The sequence below is a fragment of the Ailuropoda melanoleuca genome, chromosome X, assembly GCF_002007445.2.
Source record: "Ailuropoda melanoleuca isolate Jingjing chromosome X, ASM200744v2, whole genome shotgun sequence".
NCBI classification, from domain to species: Eukaryota; Metazoa; Chordata; class Mammalia; order Carnivora; family Ursidae; genus Ailuropoda; species Ailuropoda melanoleuca.
In genome coordinates, this window is record NC_048238.1 from 42458782 (window position 1) to 42479002 (window position 20221).

At 41.6% G+C, this 20221-nt stretch overlaps 1 protein-coding gene and 1 pseudogene across 1 annotated transcript in view; both read right to left on the bottom strand.

The window, feature by feature from the left end:
- DGKK (diacylglycerol kinase kappa) overlaps nucleotides 1–19810 on the bottom strand; it is a 166719-nt gene extending 146909 nt beyond the window's left edge. The window contains exon 1 of the mRNA XM_034649799.1: nucleotides 19205–19810. Within this exon, the coding sequence (XP_034505690.1) occupies nucleotides 19205–19810 (606 nt within the window). The remainder of the gene's footprint in view (nucleotides 1–19204) is intronic.
- LOC109491196 lies at nucleotides 294–17315 on the bottom strand (annotated as a pseudogene).
- Nucleotides 19811–20221: the final 411 nt, after the last annotated feature.

Sequence of the window (20221 nt, forward strand, 5' to 3'; positions counted from 1 at the left end):
AAGAAGAAAACAGCAGTAAGTAAAAGGCGTACATGACTCTAATGTTAAGATATATTATTAAGAAGCAATGGTAGCCACCCTTGTCCTCAGTTTTCTTTGCTTTGCATAGAGCACCCATCCCTTTTAAAAGAGAAGGGGAGCGGAGGCAGTGAGCAAATATATACATTATACACATACACACAGCACTTTCTTGAAGCAAAATCATTAGGTGTCTTTCACATGGTAGCAGCTACCTTTTAAAAAATAGTTTTATGGTTTTATTAACACAAATAAAATGTTGCACATGAGCTGTCTTATTTATTTTCTTCACCATGCAGCCTGGCATTGGGATTGGTGACGCCGATGGCCAGCTGGGCTGCTCTTTCCACCATGGCTCTGTGGTTCTTGGAGGAGACATGTGAGCAGTCTCTGCACAGTAAGATTTGTTGCACATCAGCAGCACTTGAGATAGACTAGGCACTTCCAGAAGCCGCTGGGCAGCGTGTGCTTTGTTTTCTTGTTGCTTCTGTAAGCGATGTTGGGCATCAAGATCCCGCCCTTGAATCTTCTGTGCATCCTACTGTCAATGCCTCTGGGTTTCCGCCAGTTATGCTTAATTTTGACATATTGGTCTGACTGGTGCTGGATGAACTACTTGGTCCTCTTTTTAACAATTTTGAGCTATACAAGGGTTCTGAGGTGGCTGTAATACGGAATAGGGCATGGCTGCCACCTCTGCAGGTAGCGGCAAGGAAAACCACAGTTACCATTTTTTAAAGAACCAACTAGGTGCCAGGCACTGTACTAAACACTGGATATGCCACTGATCCTTAGAACAACCCTACAAGGTGGGAATTATTAGTCTCATGTGTGAAATGAGAAAAATGAGACTCAGAGAGGCCAACGTCACAGAGCTAAGAAATGACAGAGCTGGGATTTCAACTCAAATGTGTCTGACTTTGAAGCCCACTATATTATACTGCAATTCTCATGGTTAGTCTCACACCATCCCCTCTGCAGGTAGAAGCAGTTCTTAATAACTCCGTTTTATACACAGGGACATTAAGGCATGGGACAGAGAAATATTATACGAGGATCTAAAATATTTTCTCTTCCACATAATCCAGACTTCAAAGGGAGGAAATGAAATTAGGGAATTACCCTTCTTCACTGGGCTTGTACTATAGAAAAATCTCCACCCAGGGATATCAATCTTAGTGACTTATGACCCTGCAGGAGGTGGGAGGCAAGATAATCCAGCTAGCAGTGGCAACACCACGTTGTGGCGGAGGTGAAAGTGGAACACAGACCTGAGCTATGCCTATTAAAAAACAGTAGCTTTAACCGTGTCTCCATACACTTTACTTGTTTTTAACAAACTAATTCCATTTTGTATCAATGTCACAGTCATTTTGAAGCCCTATAAAGTGCTTTACAGAACTTATAAGGCTTTGAAATACTCTTGAGCCTAGAATTTTAAAGTGCTTCCCAGATATTCTATGATGAGAAATATCCTTATTTACAAATGGATAAATAAAAAGTGAGAGGTTAAAGGATTTACCTCAAATCACAAAGGTACAGCTAGGAATAGAATCAGCCTCTTAAATCTCAATTCTGGGGCCAAATGACTAGAATGGTGCGTTTTTAATCTCTTAAGAATTGCTGAACCTTCTGAGAATTCTGACCTCAGGAAGTCTCCAATTATTTACATAATGAATCATCATTATAAGCATCTAAAGCATTTTTCAGCATTAAAAAAAAAAAACAACCATTACGACCACCTTAAAAGCCTGTGGATTTGGTTGGCTTTAACGAAGGTAATTAGTCCTGAAATGAAGGCAGGTGGCCCCCATTATCCCACTTTGTTTAGAGGAATCTAGATCAATTCTGGGCTCAAGAGTGCTGCTTTGAAAATCTTGTACTAACTAGCCTCCATGGATTAGAGATTGGTTTTGGAGTCAGGAGCCTTGGGCTTGAATCTTGACTCCGATCCTTAGTAGTCAAGTATCCTTTAGCCTTGGTTTTCTCATCTGCACAATGGGGATAAAACCAATATCATACACAGGGTTGGGGTTAGAATCCAAGGACATAGGACATGGGAAATGTGGAAGCATTTTAGAAAGTTTTTATGGCTATAACATGAGTGATTGGGAAAGGTCTCCGGGAGCTGTCTGAAATTTTAGAATTATAAGCATACAGAGAAAGTTGGTTAGGAATAGTGTTCCTTACATGCACAACAAGGTCATCCAAAGGCGTGCCAAACATGCATATACAGTAGCAAATCTGAGACTAAATATCGAAGATTGAATATAGGTGCTGCTTACTATAGAAACAGACCCTGTATGAAATTCATGGGGGGAATCATTTCCCTTCTCAGATCGGAGTATCTCTGAACATCAGGCAGGAGCCTATACTCTCATGTTAGAGAAAGATGGTACACAGAAGTGGGTAGTCCAGGAATAAAATAAAAGCATCCTGGAAACTTGGATGCTACCGAGAAAGAATCCAGAGTTTGAGAAAAGGGTGAGTTGCAAAGTAGAAAGAAAATCAGAAATTATTAATCTCCCATGCTTCTCTCTTAATGATTTCCCTTCCTCCTTACTCACTACCCCCCAAATAAGTTGTTCTACCCCCATTTTCTGCCAGTTCTGCACTTCTGCCTGCATCCCTGAAGCTCCACCTCCTCTGGTCTCCAAAAACACCAGTGTTTTCTCACCTCAGTGCCTTTGCTCACACTGTTTTGCTTGCCCAGAATTACCTCCTTATCACTCCTCCTGGTACTTCCCCCCAAATAAGAAAAAGTTTAACTCATCTCTGAACCCAAGTCTACCCCATTCTGCCAGGCTCCAATCACTTCTTATCTCCTTTGAACTCGGAGTTTCTCTTGTATTAAAATGAGTATCGTTTTCTCCTTGGGATTGCAGTTATTTGTATACTTGGTCTTATTTCCTTTGCTTGGCTATAATTTCCTTCAGGTAAATTACAGTTATCAGCACAGTGCCTGACACAGAATAGGTACTCAATAAATGATTTTAGATGAATGAATGATCATCATCACTTGCAATAATCAGGCACCATCATCTCTCACCTGGATTTTTACAACAGCCTAATCTCCCTGCCTCCTATCTTGTTCTCTTCCAATCTATCCTTCTTACTGTCACAATACATATCTTAGAAAAATTTCTTTCATTATGTTACTCTCCTATTGAACAACCTTAAATAATGTCCTGCTGTACAGAATAGAGCCCAAATCCCTCTGCCTTTCTCTAAAAGCTCTTTGATATCAGTCGAATAGAGTCCTTGCTGCTTCCAAGTCTGTGTATGTTGCTCCCAGATCTAAATTCAATTGATCTCACCTCCATCAGGAAGCCTTCCCAAATGAATCCATCCTTTATTGTTCCTCTTTTATAGTTCTATATCATTATTCTCTGTACTATACATGTTGAAATATAATCATATCTTTCCTTGTATTGTTATGTACCTGTCCCCAGTATACATGTTTTGTTTCCCAAATAAGATTGCAGACTTCATATCTACCTTTGTTTTTTCCACACCAACTAGCAAAGAGCTGGGGACCCACTAGGACTTCAGCTCACACTTTCAAACGTTTATCAATTTCTTCTCTGATTATTCTGTCTGGCATTCCATGTGTCTCCTCCATTGTCTGGAACCATTTTAAGTGGCTTATTCTTTACTTCATTCCCAAAAGACAAAGTTTACCTGGTAAGAATAGTTTTCTTTAAGAAAGTCCCCATCTCCTGTCAACATATTCACAGCAAATCTTATAATACCTTAAGATGTCTTAGTTTACTCTCTTTGGAGATCTTTTGTATCATTATATATATAAGACTGCTTTGTGGTTCTTGTTATTTCAAGTTATTAAGTGTGTACTATGTGCAAAGAGCTTTAAAATAGAATCTTTGATGTAGAGGACAATATATTCTTCTTATTATATTAACATAAGAGAAATGTTCTCATGCGTCTCCCTTAATAACTAGGTAACTATTAACCTTTCTTAATGGTTTCCCCAAACACAGTATATTCCGAAGCTTACAAATAAACACTTGGGTAATGAGAGAAGAGCTACTTGCATTCAGTCTGAGGACAACACATTAACAATATTCCCTCTCCTCAAAAACATTCAGAGGATTTTCACCAACCAAGAGAAAATAGCCAAAGGAGAGGATAGAGAAGTCATTGAAAAAAATTATTCAGGATCAACACTTTAAAAGAAAATGTTCCTTTAAAAAAGTACACATTCTCTTATTTCTCCTTTCTCTTCCAATACTTTGATTTCTACATCAGTATTTTTTTCTCTGCCTATTTTCCCAAACAGAATTTGTCCGTATTTGTTTCTCTTACATTATCTGGTTCTATTAATTTCATTTCATTGTTTTCCATCCAGGGGCAGGGCAACAGTCCTCTAACCCTTAAGTTCTTCCCTTTCTATAATCACTATCTTGAGCACAGGCCTCACCAACATCTCAAACTCAAATTCTCCAAAACTAACCTCATAATCTTCCTCTAGCTACTACCTAAGCTCTTGTCACTGTATTCTCTATAATTCTAACTCCAGACTCGTAAGTTCAGAGTTGTCTTCTACTCATCTTTCCCCCATCATCCACACCCAATCGGTTACAAACCGAATCCTATTAGTGTCTCCTATTTCTTCCCATACTGGTTGCCTTAGGTCCTCAACATCTCTTGCCTAGACTGATGTCCTATCCTCTAGAGTCTTCCTATCTAACCCATCCTATATATTGATGGAGTTTTCTAAAATCTAAACCTAGTCATGTTACTCTCAATCAAAAACCTTCCACAGTTCTCCACTGTTAATGGAATAGAACACATATTCCTTCACCTGGCGTTCAAGGTCCTCCGCATTTTAGCTTCCACCTAGCTTCTCCAGCCTTTCCTCCTGATGCACTAAAAGTACCTACAATGTCTAGTCTTTGTGGGATTCTCAGAGCATTGCCCTTTCCACCTCTCCCATGTTTATGTTAGGATACTCCCTCTGCCTTTTGTCTCCTTTTTCATGTTTGCCTATCAAAGTCCTACTTAATCGTCAGACACAGTTCAGATGTAACCTCCTTCAAACAACCTTCCAAGATGGAGTGGCTTCCTTTATCTACTTAGCACAGTTCTTTGTCACTAGTAAGCCCTTAGAAAGGTTTGTTGAATTGAACTCACATAAGAGCATGTAAACTTTGGGGAACTCATAGCCTGCAAGAGTGAGGCATGCTGAAAATAGATTAAATAGGAAAAATGGGCAAGAGGTTGGCACCAAAGCAAGCAGCTAGAGCCTCCTCATTTATATGCTTTAATGTCCAGCTAAATCTGTGTGTGTATATGTGTGTGTGTGTGTGTACCTATCTACCAGGCTGTTTGGCTATTGGAGTATATATACTTGGGTATGTTCCTGGGAGTAAAGGTACCAGTGTGCATCTGTGGAGGTATGCCTGGCTATGCCTGTGCCCCTGTAAATTCCTTTTTCAAACCCCTGTTGCAGGTTTCTGTTTTAAAATGATGCTCAGGTAAATTGTGTTATGGAATAAAATGGGTACTTTTGGAAATCAGTTCTGAGCATATGGCTTATAAGCTTCTAGGGAGTTGCTAAGGGGGACATGGTATTTAAATGCAAGGAATTAGTAGCAGGATCAGGCCATAACACACCATTGGGCACATCAGGAAAAGGCACCATTTACTAAAGGTATTTTACTTCCATTTGTCAGAAATTGTCATAATATACCAATTTCGTTAGCACAAGGCACTTGACTGCCATCTGCAGGAAAATTGTTAGAAGAAATATGTATATCTATGATGGCTTTCTTTGTGAAAGATGTCCCCTTAGACATGGCAGCCTTGTATAGTGTACGAACTGTACAACTTTATGTGGTGATCATTCCCAGTTGCTTTTCTAGAAAAGATAGAAGTTGTTTATCTTATTTAAGGGAAAAGTTGTTCCTTCTGTTTGGAAACAAGATGGCTGTTAAGAATTTCCTGTGTCTAAGTAGAGACTCCATATTCTCTTTCCTGATCAAATCATTTTCAAGACGAGTGTGCTGATCTGATCAGAGGCATTGGTAAAACAAGTTAAAGCTTTTCCTGTAATTAGTGGAAAGCTATTTGGGATAAAATTTGGACTGCCAAAATTTTATAAAGGAGTTCAGCCACAATTTATTGAGTGGCAGACAGCATGTTAGGCCCTAAGGGCCTTATTCTTATAGTCCTAATGGGTACACGAGCTGATAATCTCAGTATAGATGGCCATTGAGAAGCAGAAGTTTGTGTAGGGTGCTATGGGAGCCTGGAGGAAGGGCATCTAGCCCAGACGCGGTACCAGTGAAGACTTGCTGGAGGAGACTGCTCAGCTGAGCTGAGTCAGCAGCACATTACTGGCTTCATTTAAGAGACACAAAAGCTAAGCCACCGAAAGATTAAGCAATTTACCCCATACTGCACAGCTATGTAGAGTGAAATTATGACTAGAACCAATGTGAAGTAACTCCCAATCTAAGAAAGAGTCCAAACTATTGAACCCCCGGTTACACAGTACTATTTGGATTTCTTTGAGAAATTTTATTGGAATTATTATTTTATTTGAGAAAGTCCCATAACTTACATGCCTCACAGATACACGCATTAAGATATAAGAAAAATGAAGGCAAACCAAAATAACCCAAGCCTCAGCCTTCTAGGACAGTTAATTAACACCTATACCACAATCCCGGCAACCTTTAGTTCCTCATTTTGTGGTTGCTGCAGCTTGCTACAGGAAAATGTATCGCATAAAAATGAGGCATCAGCTCAACTTCCTTGGATACCAACTTTAAAAGGCCTGAGTCATTCAAATCATTCCCCAAAGTCTTTCAAGCACCAAAGGCAGCAAACAAAAATACTGCTAATTAAATGTGTAATTGGGGTTTATTATAACTAGATATATTAGCTTAAAGTCTCATTCACCACTGCATTGAATTGGTTTTGTCTTGTTTTTATTTGAGCTTAATTGTCCTGTTTTATATGTGTTTAATTTTGTAGGATACTTCATACCCTATTTGGATACAGGCAGAGTGCAAATTTTAAATAAATAATAACAATAGACTAAATTTATGTAGAATTGACTCTTTTATGTGCTGCATGTACACTTTACAGTACACTAGGGCCCCTTACAAAATCAATGTGTATGGTACATTTATGCCCATTTTATAGGACTTGGAACAATTTTGCTGGTTTAAATTATTACAGAAGCTTACAGTTGTATATTAGCTTTTACTACATATTTTTAGTTATACCTACAATTTACTTGGTATAGTGTCCTTGGTCAAGAACACAATCCCCCATAACAAAAATGCTCCTATAAGCAAAGGCAGTGCACATTATGACAACCCACTTTATGAAGCCTGTTGTAACACATTCCTGGGGTGGGGGGGGAAGGAACTCTCTGGAATGGCTATGTTTCCAGGAGACTATTATGAATTTCTGGAATATTTTAGGCCAAATTTTAAACTCTGACTTGCTTCTTTTTCCTATTCAATGTGTTCTTACATCGCCAGCACCCTTGCTAAGCAGCCAGTAATAAACAGGGAGAGCAGTTTCGCTTTCCTCTTAGCTTCAAATAAACAATTAGAAATATACGTCAGTTACAAACCCATTTTAGCATAGAAAAAGACTAGTGAAATGCTTCTTGTATTTGCATTAAATATTAGGCTTTCATTTAAGATTTCATTGAGAAAATATTAAAAAGATTCTAGTGTAGAAAGTTAAACTTATTGGGTCAGCTGATCCCCGAAGGCCCTTTTCAGGAAATGCCATGGGTCTACAACACTGAAGATAAAAGATTTCACTGGATTCCCATCAACTTCTTACTTTTGCTGTAGAAAACTCTGTGATATGAAATAGAAAAAAATATCATAGAGAAAGCAGACCAGCCACTTAACAAAAGTGCAAAGAACACCCAAAACAGTAGAGAAAGGACACTAGATAATATAATTCTCTTCTTCCACTTCTAGCTTTAGTAGTTTAATTTGGAATTTTGCATACAAAGAAATTGAAAGTTTTTAATTATATGCCCCATCAACCAATCCTCTGCTTTAGTCATGTTATTTTACTAATCAACAGCCCTCCAATGGCTGTATATCATCAGTTGTATGATATACACAATTTTGTCAGTTGCCTTCAAAGTTTCAATAGGACTTTGTCCACTTTATTTTCCACATTATTTCAATCTGTACTCTATGATTCTATTAGAGTGGCCATTTTCTAACTCCATATACCATACAAGGGCCTCACTCTTCTGTCTGTAGGCCTTGGCCTCACCTGCCCAATTCAGGGATAACCTCACTTCTACCTGATAGTGTCAGTGTTTAATTTAATTCTGATTTTCTCTGGGTTTGAGGAGGATATATTGGGAACAATATATCCCACTTACCTCAAATAACTTTATATTTTTCCCCTAAATTTCTTCTATCAAAGTGAATTTGCTATCAGGCAGTCCCTCATATCCGAATGTAATCCACCTCTGAAAACTTGTTGGATAGTGGATTTTGGTTAGTGGGAAAATTTCTTCCATTATTCTACATTGGAAAAGTAATAATGCATTCCCATTTCATCTTAAAAACCCCAACCAATTTCCTCAAATACCACCAGTAAAGTACTCTAAAATACCCATGTAACAATCCTCCAAATACATATCATATTGTAAAGCATTTTATATACCAATTACATAATTATTGAACACTTAATGAGCTGATTAACAGATATGTTTATGTGTCCTTCACAATCATGCCTTACTATACTGGATACAAAACAAACCAAAAAAAAAAAAACCCAAAACACCCAAACAAACAAACAAAGCAAGCAAGGTTTCAAGCTGCCTGGGAATGTCTATGTTTGTTTTTCCACCATGAGAAGATGAGATGGAAGAACTCTTAAAAAAATTAGTGTTGATGAAGGGTGATGGAAAGGCAAAGTAAGGCTTTTCCAGGCATTTCTAGGAAGACAACTCACTAGTGAAAAGTGATATACTAAGAAAACCATGAAGAGAGCCACCAAATGGATGCTTTGATTTCATGTGAAACCAAAAAACAAAACAAACCAAACCAAAACAACAACAACAAAAAAAACCCGTCCTGGTGATCTAGTCACCAAGTTGAGTAAATTAAAGAGACAAGGACAATGCCAAAATTATCATTTTAATTTAGTCAGTCTTAACAGTCAAGCAGAGTAAGGTGAGGGTGTGAGAAAGGGACAGCAATATCCAAATTCTGAGTAAGAGAATAGTTATGTTCTACTCAAGCCTGGCAGGAGGGAAACTATCACAGTACACATTAATTGAGGTTAGTGAGAAGGGCAAAAACTTGGTAATTTTCTGAAATCAATAATCTTGTTCTGTAGCCTCATTTACTTGCCTCTTTGCTGTTTATGCTGAGCTGTTTTAATAAAGCTACATCACATCTCTCTTTTATACTGCAAGGCACATGCGCGGTGATGTGAATAAAGCATGAAATAGTATGTTCAAGGCATAGTATAATAAAGGCAAATGACATTTACTGAGGGGAAATTAACAATCAAGGTAAGCAGGGACTACTGTTGGGGGGGGGAGGGTTCAGAGGATCCTGCTGTGAGGCTGGAGCCTGCTTCACAGAGTGAAGAGTGAAGTGAGAGTGGGGGACTCAGTTGACAGAGCCCCGGTTAATAAAAAAACTTTCCTGGTTTCAAGTGTCTCTACTCATAGCCAAGGAGATTAACAATTTTGGTTTTGCTCAGCAGGTACCTTTCATTTCCTGCCTCAAACTGCAAAATCCCAGAAGAGAACAGGTGGAGACATTAGCTGCAGGAGAAGGCAAAGGAATGAACAACCAGGATTCTGGAAGTTCTTAGTTGAGCCCCGCAAGCAAGCAGCGCTTCCATCCCCCTTCTACTCCTGGAGGCAGAAGCAGGTTTATGCCCCATACCCACTGCCTCTTGATTTAGAAGAACTCTGCAAAGCTCTGGGTTGGAGAATCACGCTTATCTCTCAGAATCCCCCAGTAACCTGTGCCTTGCCTGGTGCTAGGAGGAAAACAAGGGGGTGGGAATCACCATCCTCAGGGTCTGAAATCTCTTTTACAATCTCTTTAAAGAAAAAGGCTTAAACAGCAAATGCCTGTAATGCTTTGGAAGATGAAAATCTCCAAGTACTATAGAGGAGGAAGAAGACTCTGATCTTACCCAATACCACATTACACTTGCCTTTTAAATTACTTATTCAACCTTAGTTGGATCCTATACAGTTTATTAACTCTCTCAATTTTCTACCACATTTGGTTAATGAAAGCTGAATGAATATTCTATCCCCTTATAATTGCTGATAATGTCCTCAAACAAAAGTATTTCCCTTCTGGGTAGGAGGGACCCTAGCGAGCATGGTTGGTAACTGTGTGTTAAAGAGACAAAACCATTAGTACATTTCTGCATATGGTTAAAAGTGACCCAACAGAGTCTCAGAAATTTAGATTTAGATTTTCCTTTTGGGAATTTAACAGTGGGAAAAGGGTGGATTTTGCTCTTGGGTCTCCTGCTTCAGGTCCAAATCACTAAAACTAGTTGGACAAATGAAATCTGGATGTCTAAGAAAGTGCACTTAGTAAAGGTGAGATCAAATGGCCAAGTGTACATGTAACAATGTATATACTCTCATTGCTTTACATTGCAAATACATCTCCAAACAGGTTTCCAGCATGTGTTCATCAATCAGATCATACAGGCAGGCATTTGACTAGATAAACTTTAAGCTAAAATTAAGAGTTGTTTCCTAAATCCAATGTAAAACAACGCACATGATTTAATAATTAAATGGGGGAGGTAACGGGTAGGGGAGAGCCTTTGACACAATTGTACATTCCTTTAAAGTCTTAACTACTGTAGATTATAAATGTATATAAGCATCTTTCTGAGAAAATAAATGAAAAAAAAACCAACAAAATATTCATTATCTCTTGATACTCAATCTTGAGTGGTGAGGTGCTACATAATTTTTATTTACTTTTTGGAAGCATTTTTGATTTCCTACTTTCTCTGAAATTAAGATACATATCCTTTATTTTATTACACTACATTTTTATTTAAGAAGAGGTATGCTGAGACAAATATTTAAGTGAATGTGTCAGCAAAGCATCTAGTAAAACAAATCATTGTCCCCTGTATATGTGTTTGGTAATTGGGTGTCTCGTTTACCAGTTTGTTTAGAGGAAGTCTCATCTCTGTGATTTTGCCCACCGTGGAATCTTCAGTGCTAAGCACATAGGATGTAAACAGTCACTCAATTTAATTTTTAAATAAGTAAATGAATTAAAAACTTTGGAAAACATTAATTGAGTCTTAGTCTCTGCTTATAAATCTGACTTGCAAATTTTATAACTTTATAACTCCAGAGAACAGACATTAAAGAGAGCACATGATTAGACAACCGCCTTGAGAAACCCATTATTGAATTGGCTAAGGGTCCTTCTCAGCTAGGTAGGTGTGTGTCTAATTTGGAAGTTAATAGAGCGTCATTGCTTTAGAGTTTATCATCAACTCTTGAGTTTCTATAGGGTTAGAGGGGAACGAAGAGGCAGCTAATCCCCCAAATAATTTCTGTTTGGTTTGGAAATGTGGTGTATGATTTTCCCCCAGAAGGTTTGCTTTCCTAATTTTGTTTTCCATGGGCAAGGTTTGCCTTTCCTGACTGACTGATGGGGAAGGTAACCAGAAATGGGCTGGAGCTGGGGCAGAGGGAAATCAGCCTGGGATTAAACATTTACTACCCTTCAGCCTCAGGTTCTGAATTTAAGGTTCATTGGCAGGGTTCTAGAAAGATATTACCTTTTCTTTGTATTACACTTCCTAGGAAGTCTTTAGAGTGGGTAGTAGAGAGCACTTTTTCTTAAAAGACAGGCTTTTCTCTCCCCACTTTTTTTTTTTAAATCGCCTTAGGGGAATAAAGTTAATGAGGTTGTTGAGATTGTGGCCAACTTGCCTTAGGTTAGGAGAATTTCTTTTCCTCTTACCATTGTCTTCTGGCTTTGTTTCCCTCGTGGATGTGGAGAAAAATAAAGTAGACTGATTTTAGTGAAATCGAAGGCATCTCTTCTGATGGAATTTTCTTTTAAAAAAAATGTCTGGGGGAAATGATCCCTTGCTTTTGGTGGGGTTGCTGAAGCAAATCTCCTTAGGTTTGGAGGATATCCATTTAGAAAAAATTCAGGCTTTGTGAGGCAAAACTATAAGGGACACTGGATTTAGTGAGGTTGGGAGCCCTCCTGGTGGGGTGGAGGGGATTTCCTTTCTTTCATTTTCTTTAAAATAAATAATTAACTTGGAAGAAATAAGATTGAGAGCATCCTTCTGTAAAATAATTTCTTTTTCTTTTATTTCATTAAAAAATACTTGAAGGCTGGAAGATAAATTAGGCCCCTGGGTTTGGGTGAGATTGGGTGCATCTCCCCTAGAAGAAGTTTTGGAAAGATTTTGTGGGGGATTTTTTTTCTCCTTTTTGTGAGAGGTAGAGTGGGTTGCTCATCAGGAAAAATATGCATTATCGTCAATAAAGGATTGGTGCACCTTCCCTGAGAAGAACTTCTTTCTTTTAAAAATTGTCCCTTAGCTTATTTTCTTCTGCCTCTCATTCCCCCCTTCCCTTCCTCTCTACCCTCTTCTTTTCCTCCCCTTCTCTCCCTCCCCTTCCAACTCCTTTTCTCTCACCCCTTTGCTCTCTCCCGTCCCTTTTTTGTTTTGAGAAAAATGTTCAGGGACTTTGGTGAGTTTGGGGCATCTTCATTCCCTAAAAAGGAGGTTTCTCTTTGAAAATATCCTTTTCATTTTTTCCCTTCTTTCTCCCTAATCCTAAATGTATTTTCTTATTTTGAGAAAAAAGGGGCTGTTGAGGCTGGGGACATCTTGGTTTTGTTTCTGTTTCTCTCTCTTTCTATTTATGCTTCCAATTTTTAAATTTCTTATATTAAGAATCAAGCTTTGGGGTTTGAATAAATTCAGATCATCTCCCACTAGAAGGATTTCCTTTTATTTTTTCTTCTTTAAAGAATTTGCATTTGTTTTTGCCGTATATTGACAGAAAAGTTCATGTGTCTGTGAGGCTGGAGCACTTCTCTTTAAGAGGATTTTGTTTTCATTTCATTGATATTATTCCCTCCACCAACACACATGCCTTTCCATTATTGATTTTCTTTTAAATCTTAAAAATAATGTATTTTGAGAATAAGGTTCGTGTGTTTGGTGAGGATGGGGCATGTCCGCTGACAGGGGAGGGATTTATTTCTTTTATTTCTCTTTTTCTCCTTTTCTGGGAATTAAAAATTCACGGTGTTTGGTAAGATCAGGGACCCTGTACTTTAATGTTTTTTTTCTTTTTGTTAAAACATTTGTGTGTTTCTGGGATGGAAGGGTTGGTAAGTTTCATGGACTTTGATGATTTTGAAAATATCTGTCCATACAAAGACTTCTTTTTTGTTTATTTTTCCCAGAGAAAAAATTGCGGGGGGTGGTGAATAAAGGCTATTTTCCTTGGTGAGGTTGGAGGACCTGCCCTTAAGAGGATCTCTCTGTCTTTTGGTTCCTTTTTAAAAATGTCTTTTTTCTTTATGCATTCATTTATTCCTTTGTTTATTTGTGGGAAGACAGTAGGTTCATTATCTTGCAGTTGGAGGAGTGATCTCTTTCTTTTACTTATTTTTAAAAATTCGGAAATAATTCACATACCACAAAATTCACCATTTTTAAGTGCAGTGTTTTTTAGCATATTCGTAGGGTTGTGCAACCATCACCACTATCTAATTTCAGAACATTTTTATCATCTTTCAAAGAAACCCTGTTTCTTTATTAAAATCTCTAAAGGTACAACCTTTTAGTCATCACCCACACTTCCCCCTACTCTCTTCCCCTAAGCCCCAGGCTACCACTAATCAACTTTCAGTCTCTAAGGATTTGCTTATTCTGGACATTTCATGTAATTGGAAGAAATAATGTTAGGAAGATTTGGTGACACTCCCCTTTGGGAGATTTATTTTTGCCCCCATAATTTTTGTAAGAGATTGGGTATGAGCAGTGGGGTGCAAATAAAGTTTATCAATTTCATGAATTTTTTAAGGTTAGAAATAGTTTACCTTGAGGTGATTTCTCTCTTTTCCTCTTTAATTTTTCTCTTGGGGACTTAAGTTTCATGGGTTTTGATGAGGGTGAGGAGCATCTCCCTTTAGAATTTCTTTCTTTTTTTCTTAAAATAATTTTTAGGGGAGACATAAGTTTCTTTATCTTGGGTCACTGGTCCTTTTTTTTTTAATTTGTAAATTTGTTTGTCTATTTTGAGAATAAGGTTTACTTGCTTTGGTGAGGGTGGGGCATCTCCCTTTAGGAATGGATGCTTTCTTTTTTTAATCCTTAAAATTATTTTTTCCACTGAAGGAATTACAGTCAGCAGTCTTTGGAGAGGTTGGGCACCCTATCCCTAGCAGAATTTCTATTTATTTTCTTTCCAAAGAAAGGTTTTCTTTGGGAGTAATAAGTTCTGGGTCTTGCGCCTCTGCCTCTTATCCTTCCTCCTCAGACTCCTGTTCTAGGATGGTCCCCGTTGGAAGCATCAGACTTGGAACAGCAATTGCTGCTTTGAAAAAAATCCAGGCTGAGGGAATATCTGTTTAAAGATTGTTCTTAGACAAATGAGGATCCTGTATGTCACAGAAAGCCCTATGTTGGATATTTTTTTTAAGAATCCACATTAGATAAATTAATAGTTATATCCTAGTGGGTGCCAAGTTTTTGCCTTCTCCCACCCTGCTGCCTTTGTCAGGGGAATAAGAGTTGATAATGCAGAGGAAAGCATTCTGCAAACTGTAAAGTGCCATACTAGCAGAAGGGATTATATAATCCTTTTTTTTAAGATTTTATTTATTTATTTGACAGAGATAGAGACAGCCAGCGAGAGAGGGAACACAAGCAGGGGGAGTGGGAGAGGAAGAAGCAGGCTCACAGCAGAGGAGCCTGATGTGGGACTCGATCCCATAACGCCAGGATCACGCCCTGAGCCGAAGGCAGACGCTTAACCGCTGTGCCACCCAGGCGCCCCAGGATTATATAATCCTTATTATAATATCCCTGAATGGTTTCCTGCTCTCTATGGATTTTCCCCTTTTCCTTGGAAGCACTTTGGGCAATGGATCAGCCTTTCCTTTTGGGCTGCAGATGTGCAGAGGCCCCGGTCAGAGATTTTAATAAACACGTAAGAATTCTTTTCTCAGAAAAGAAAGACAACTGACCAAATATCTCATTATCTTTTCTAGAACATACTGCCGCAAATGCTCAGGAGCTCTCAGATTATACCAAACAAATCAGATGGTTTCATCAAAACCTGGTAAGGGGGGAGGAAAGTACCTAAGAGGAAAGAAAGTAACTTCATCCTGACCTTCAACAGGTTAAACATTCGGTTCTACAATCCCAAAGCTGTTTATAGTCACTGCAGATATTCTGTCCACTTAGGAAAAAAATTTATTACCCCTGAAACCAGCAACATCATCATTAGTCTGCTGCTGCTGGAACTACAGGGGATAAGGATACTTTCCAAACCATTTTTTTAATTGTTGGCAATTTGTTTCTTAATTATGGTTCTAACATCCATTCTGAAAAGGGAGAGATTGACTGCATTTCCTTAAGGGCTATATATCCAGGCTATTTAAATAAGCATTTACTTCTCACTCTGAAATCAATGAGAACACATTTTTATTCTTTCACAGTGGCAGTCTCTTCGTGGTCCTTGCTGGAAATGGAATTGATAGGTTTCAAACTTCAGTGAGTGTTTACTGAGCAAAAACAGGGAGGGCTGAATTGTACTAGGCACTGAGAAGGAGAGAGAGTATCTACCTTTGCGAAGCTCAGAAATAAGTAAAACGATAAAGTATTCGGGCAAGAATTACCAGATATCATGTAAACAAATGCTTGCAACTTTGCTAGAAAGTGTGTGCAAAAAATACCAGAAAACTGCTCTGTTATGGTTTGGGGTGTAATGGTAAATGGCAGTTGATCTCTTATCACACACTCCCCATCCCAGAAATAAAGGCCACACAAGTGTATTTCTTTTCAGATTTTTCATCAATCACCTGTATGGTGTGATTATAATTTCGAAGCTAGTCAAACCAAATTAATAAAAACATGAACTATTTTTCTTCAACCATAGGTGAGGAGAGGGAATCAAATATAGTACACTTCATGTAAGCCCCACTCCCCCCAAGCAAGTCATAGCATTGTTAAAGAACCAATTCACACATCCTTACTTACACTTGCTGCCACCAGGTGGGAGACCATGGCTCATTTCCTGGAAATCAAAACATTTTAGAAAGGAAGGAAATAGACAGGTTTGGTTCACAAGACTGTGTTATCCTGGTATCTATTTGGAAAGACAATATGAGCCCCCTTTTCTCAGTCTCTACCCTCATGATGGGCATTGATTTGCAACCAACAGGTTCTGAAACCTGAAAAGAGAGCAGACTACACACTGAAAGATGTTGACTTTTTTCTTTTTCTTTTTCTTTTTTACTGCAATACCAGTCAGCAAAAATTATCTGGGAGAAACCTGCAGTCACATTCAAACACTTTGTTTTATTCATTTCATCCTTTGACTTATCAGGATAGTTTCAGGCTACTGGTACTGACTGTGCCTTGCCACGTAGGATTTCATTGTATAAGAGCTGTATTTTGTTAGGATCTGAGATTGTGTGTGTGTGTGTGTGTGTGTGTGTGTGTGTGTGTGTGTTTCCCCAAGCTTGCCTCAGGAGGCAGTGTCTGAGTACAACACCTCCCCAGCTAAGATGGCAACCTGTTTGCCTTGAATGTTAAGATGCGAGTCAGCTGGCTGTGGGTGCTGTTTGCCTGAGGATGCCTCAGAGAAATGTCCTATCACTGAAGATCAGATGTTCCCATCGGCACAAGAAAGCAATTGCATAGCAACACCTAGGGTATTGGAAAGGGATTTGGCTCCCAGCAATCTGAGCATTTACCCAGATCCTTTGCATTCTTAGAAATCATCTAGAGCCACTGATAGGTTCATCTGCATGGCCCTTTTAGCGGATGGTCAGGGTTCTTAACCCCATTCTAAAAGATAAAGGGCTGAACAACTGACTAACTCTACAGAAGGCAAAGTCAAACCTTGGGGGGTCCTGGTCCCCTGCCAGGGCTGACAAATGCCTACTGGTCAGCCGGCCAGCACGTCTGAGAGGGCGCTCTGTAGAGGAAGCTAACCTGATTCCCCTTACCTTGATCCTCCTTATTTGTCTGGCAACAGACATTTTCCTGTCAAGCTCGCGGGACATGCTTTCCCACTGTCACAGGGCTCATCCCCGGAGCTCCTGGCCTCCAGTCAGTCTTCAGGGGCCAACAAGGCCATATATTTGCTGGACATCCTGGTAATTAACTCCCCAGGTGTCAGTTTCTGAGCCATGTTCCCCAAATCTCACTTAAGAAGGCCATAGCTCATGTGGTCCCTGCCAGGCTCCCTCTCACCGGCTTCATTGCAAACTCTTTCAAAAAGACCAGAGCACACACCAGGTTAAGGTAATCTCCGGTGTCTAGCTGCAGGGCCCCTTCCTTTCCTGAGATCACTGCAGGGAAGGGTTGCTGCAGGGAGGGGGAGATCCATCCCCTGGTGAGAGCCCCCTTGTTGGATTAAAAACAACAACAACAACAACAACAACAACAACAACTTGTCTTAGTTTCCTACAGTCCTGTTTTATTTATTTTTAAACTTCTGCACTTTTTTCCCCTGTGAAACTTTTTGCTTTAGGCTTCTTCTTATTCGGTCATTTATCATTGCAGTTATTTTGCAAACTCAAGCCTCCCTACTCATAACTCAGGGAGCAACTAGCGCTTGCATTTCCATTTCGCGATGCCAAGTTCAGCCCCCTTCGCCTACATTCTACAAGTGTGCGGTCCGCAGCAGAAGGATTCCAGAGCCCTGTCCCTAAGCTCTGCTAGGCAGAAGGATGGGCGGGTATTGGTGTGGTGTGTTGTTTGTTTATTTCTGTGTTTTGTTTCGTGTTTTTTTTCCTACAGGGGAAGCTAAATCAAGGTGTATCTATGCATTATCATTGTATTCACAGTCTCGTGGAACGAAGTTTATAGGGGAAAGGAAGAGTAGGGGGAGTACAGAGAAAGCAAGAAAGACAAACAGACTCCTGCTGAAGAACCAACGGGGTTTCAGGGGGTCCAAGGGAAACACAGAAAACCTCCTTCCTCCCTCCTCCCACCTCCCCCCGGGCGGGTGCGCGAGGATCCTCCACTGTCTTCCCCAGGCAAAGCGCAACATTTAGAAAGGCATCTCTGAAGACTGGAAGAGACGAGGATTTCCATTCACACGCTCTCAAATACCAACTCCTATTTTGGAGTCTCTAAACCCGGACTCCTGCACCATTCCAACTGGCCCCGTTGCGGGATGCCAGTCTCCCGCTCTTAACGCGGCCCATCATCCTATCACAGTGTTTGCACCTACCTGCCGGGAAATCCTGCAGACAGATGGAATGGTGGCTTCGACACACGCATGCTCTCCCCCTCCTCCCCAGCGAACCCTGCCCTTCCCCTGCAGTGCGCGTGGGCGCCGCCCATCCCCTCGTCCCCACCCGGAGTACCAGCTCCCAGCAGCCGACAGAGGCGCCGGGCACCTCCTTGGAGCGCCGCCAGTTGCGTCCTCGCTGATGGCCCCCTCCCCAGTGTCAGGGAGGGGGCCAAGCTGAAGACTGCGGCTCCGCAGCTTGGGCCTCTGCGGCAGTGACCGTGGCTAAGAGGTGTGTCCCACCCCCCCATCCCCACCACTCAGTCCCATCCCCGTGTCCCCAGGGCCTGCCCCCAAATACTTCTGGAGGTCTCTTGCGCTCCCCGGGGACGTCTTCCTCCTCTTTTTCAAGATACAGGCACTCCCTGCACTGCCACTTCTCCCCATGGGGAAAAATGCTCTCACTCCCAACCTGTGCAGTCACCCTGTTTCTAGCCCCAACAGCCCACTCTCTCTTCCACATGTTGCTTCCCGCCTCCCAACCATTTCCCACTCCCCCGGGCTCCTCCATCCCCGCATCTCTCCGCGCATCTTTGCCAGTCGGTGGCAGCCAAATGGGATGCTTAGGGTACCTAGAGTCCCAGGAGCTCGATAGCCATCTGGCCTCTTTTTGCTTCTTTTCCCCCCACACGCCCCAGGGGGTCTTTTCCTTACCTTTATACCGGAGAACGGCACTGGTGTTCGGGGCGATGATGAGGTCTTTGGACTCCTCTCCGGAGCCACCACCGGACACTGCAATAGACGTGGTGCTGGGCTTGGCTCCGTATGGGACTTTGGAGCCGGCTCAGGGCAGGACTCTATGGCTGGTTCTGGGGCTGGTTCTGGGGCCGGCTCGGGGGCCGGTTCTGTGGCTGGTACTGGCACCGGCTCTGGGGCCGGTTCTGGGGCTGGTTCTGGGGCTGGTTCTGGAACCGGCTCGGGGGCCTGTTCCGTGGCTGGTTCTGAGATCGGTTCTTTGTCGAGTTCTGTGGCTGGTTCTGGAGCCGGCTCTGGGGCCGATTCTGTATCTGGTTCTAGGATCGTTTCTGTGTCGAGTTCTGTGGCTGGTTCTGGTGTCGCCTTCGGACTGGGTCCTGGAGCAGGCTCTGGACTGAACTGCGGTGCGGGTTCTGGTGAAGGCGCGTGGAGCAGCTCAGGAGCCCGCGGCGGCGGCGGCGGCGGCGGCGGCGGCCACGGCGGCGGCGGCTCTGGAGACTCCACCGGCTGCTCTCCATCCTGAGGCGGGGCAGTGCCCTGGGCCGCGGCAGCTCCGCGGTCCATGGCTGCACACCGCCTCAGGTCTGGGGAGCTTGCGCCCCTGAGCTTGGAGGGCTAAAGTACCCTCGGGCGCCCCGCCCACTCCTGTTCGACTACCCCTTGCAGGGTGCCAAACTTTCCCCCGCCCCGCTCCATGGCTGGCTCGGCTCTGAGGTCTAAGCCGGGGGCGCTCAGCGTCTCCTAGGGCTGGAACACGCCCCTCGGTGAGCGCACACCTCTTCGTAAGCAGCCACGGGCCCGATGGGCGGGAAGCAGAGGGGCTTGCGAACGCGGACTGGACAGAGCGCTTGATGACCTCCTAGACGTGCGGGAGGGGAGGGGGGGAGACAAAAAAGGGGAGGGGGGAATGGAGCGCCGGGGGGGGGTGGTGCTGTTGGAGCCCAGCCGTTTAACCCTTTGGTGACGTGAATGCAA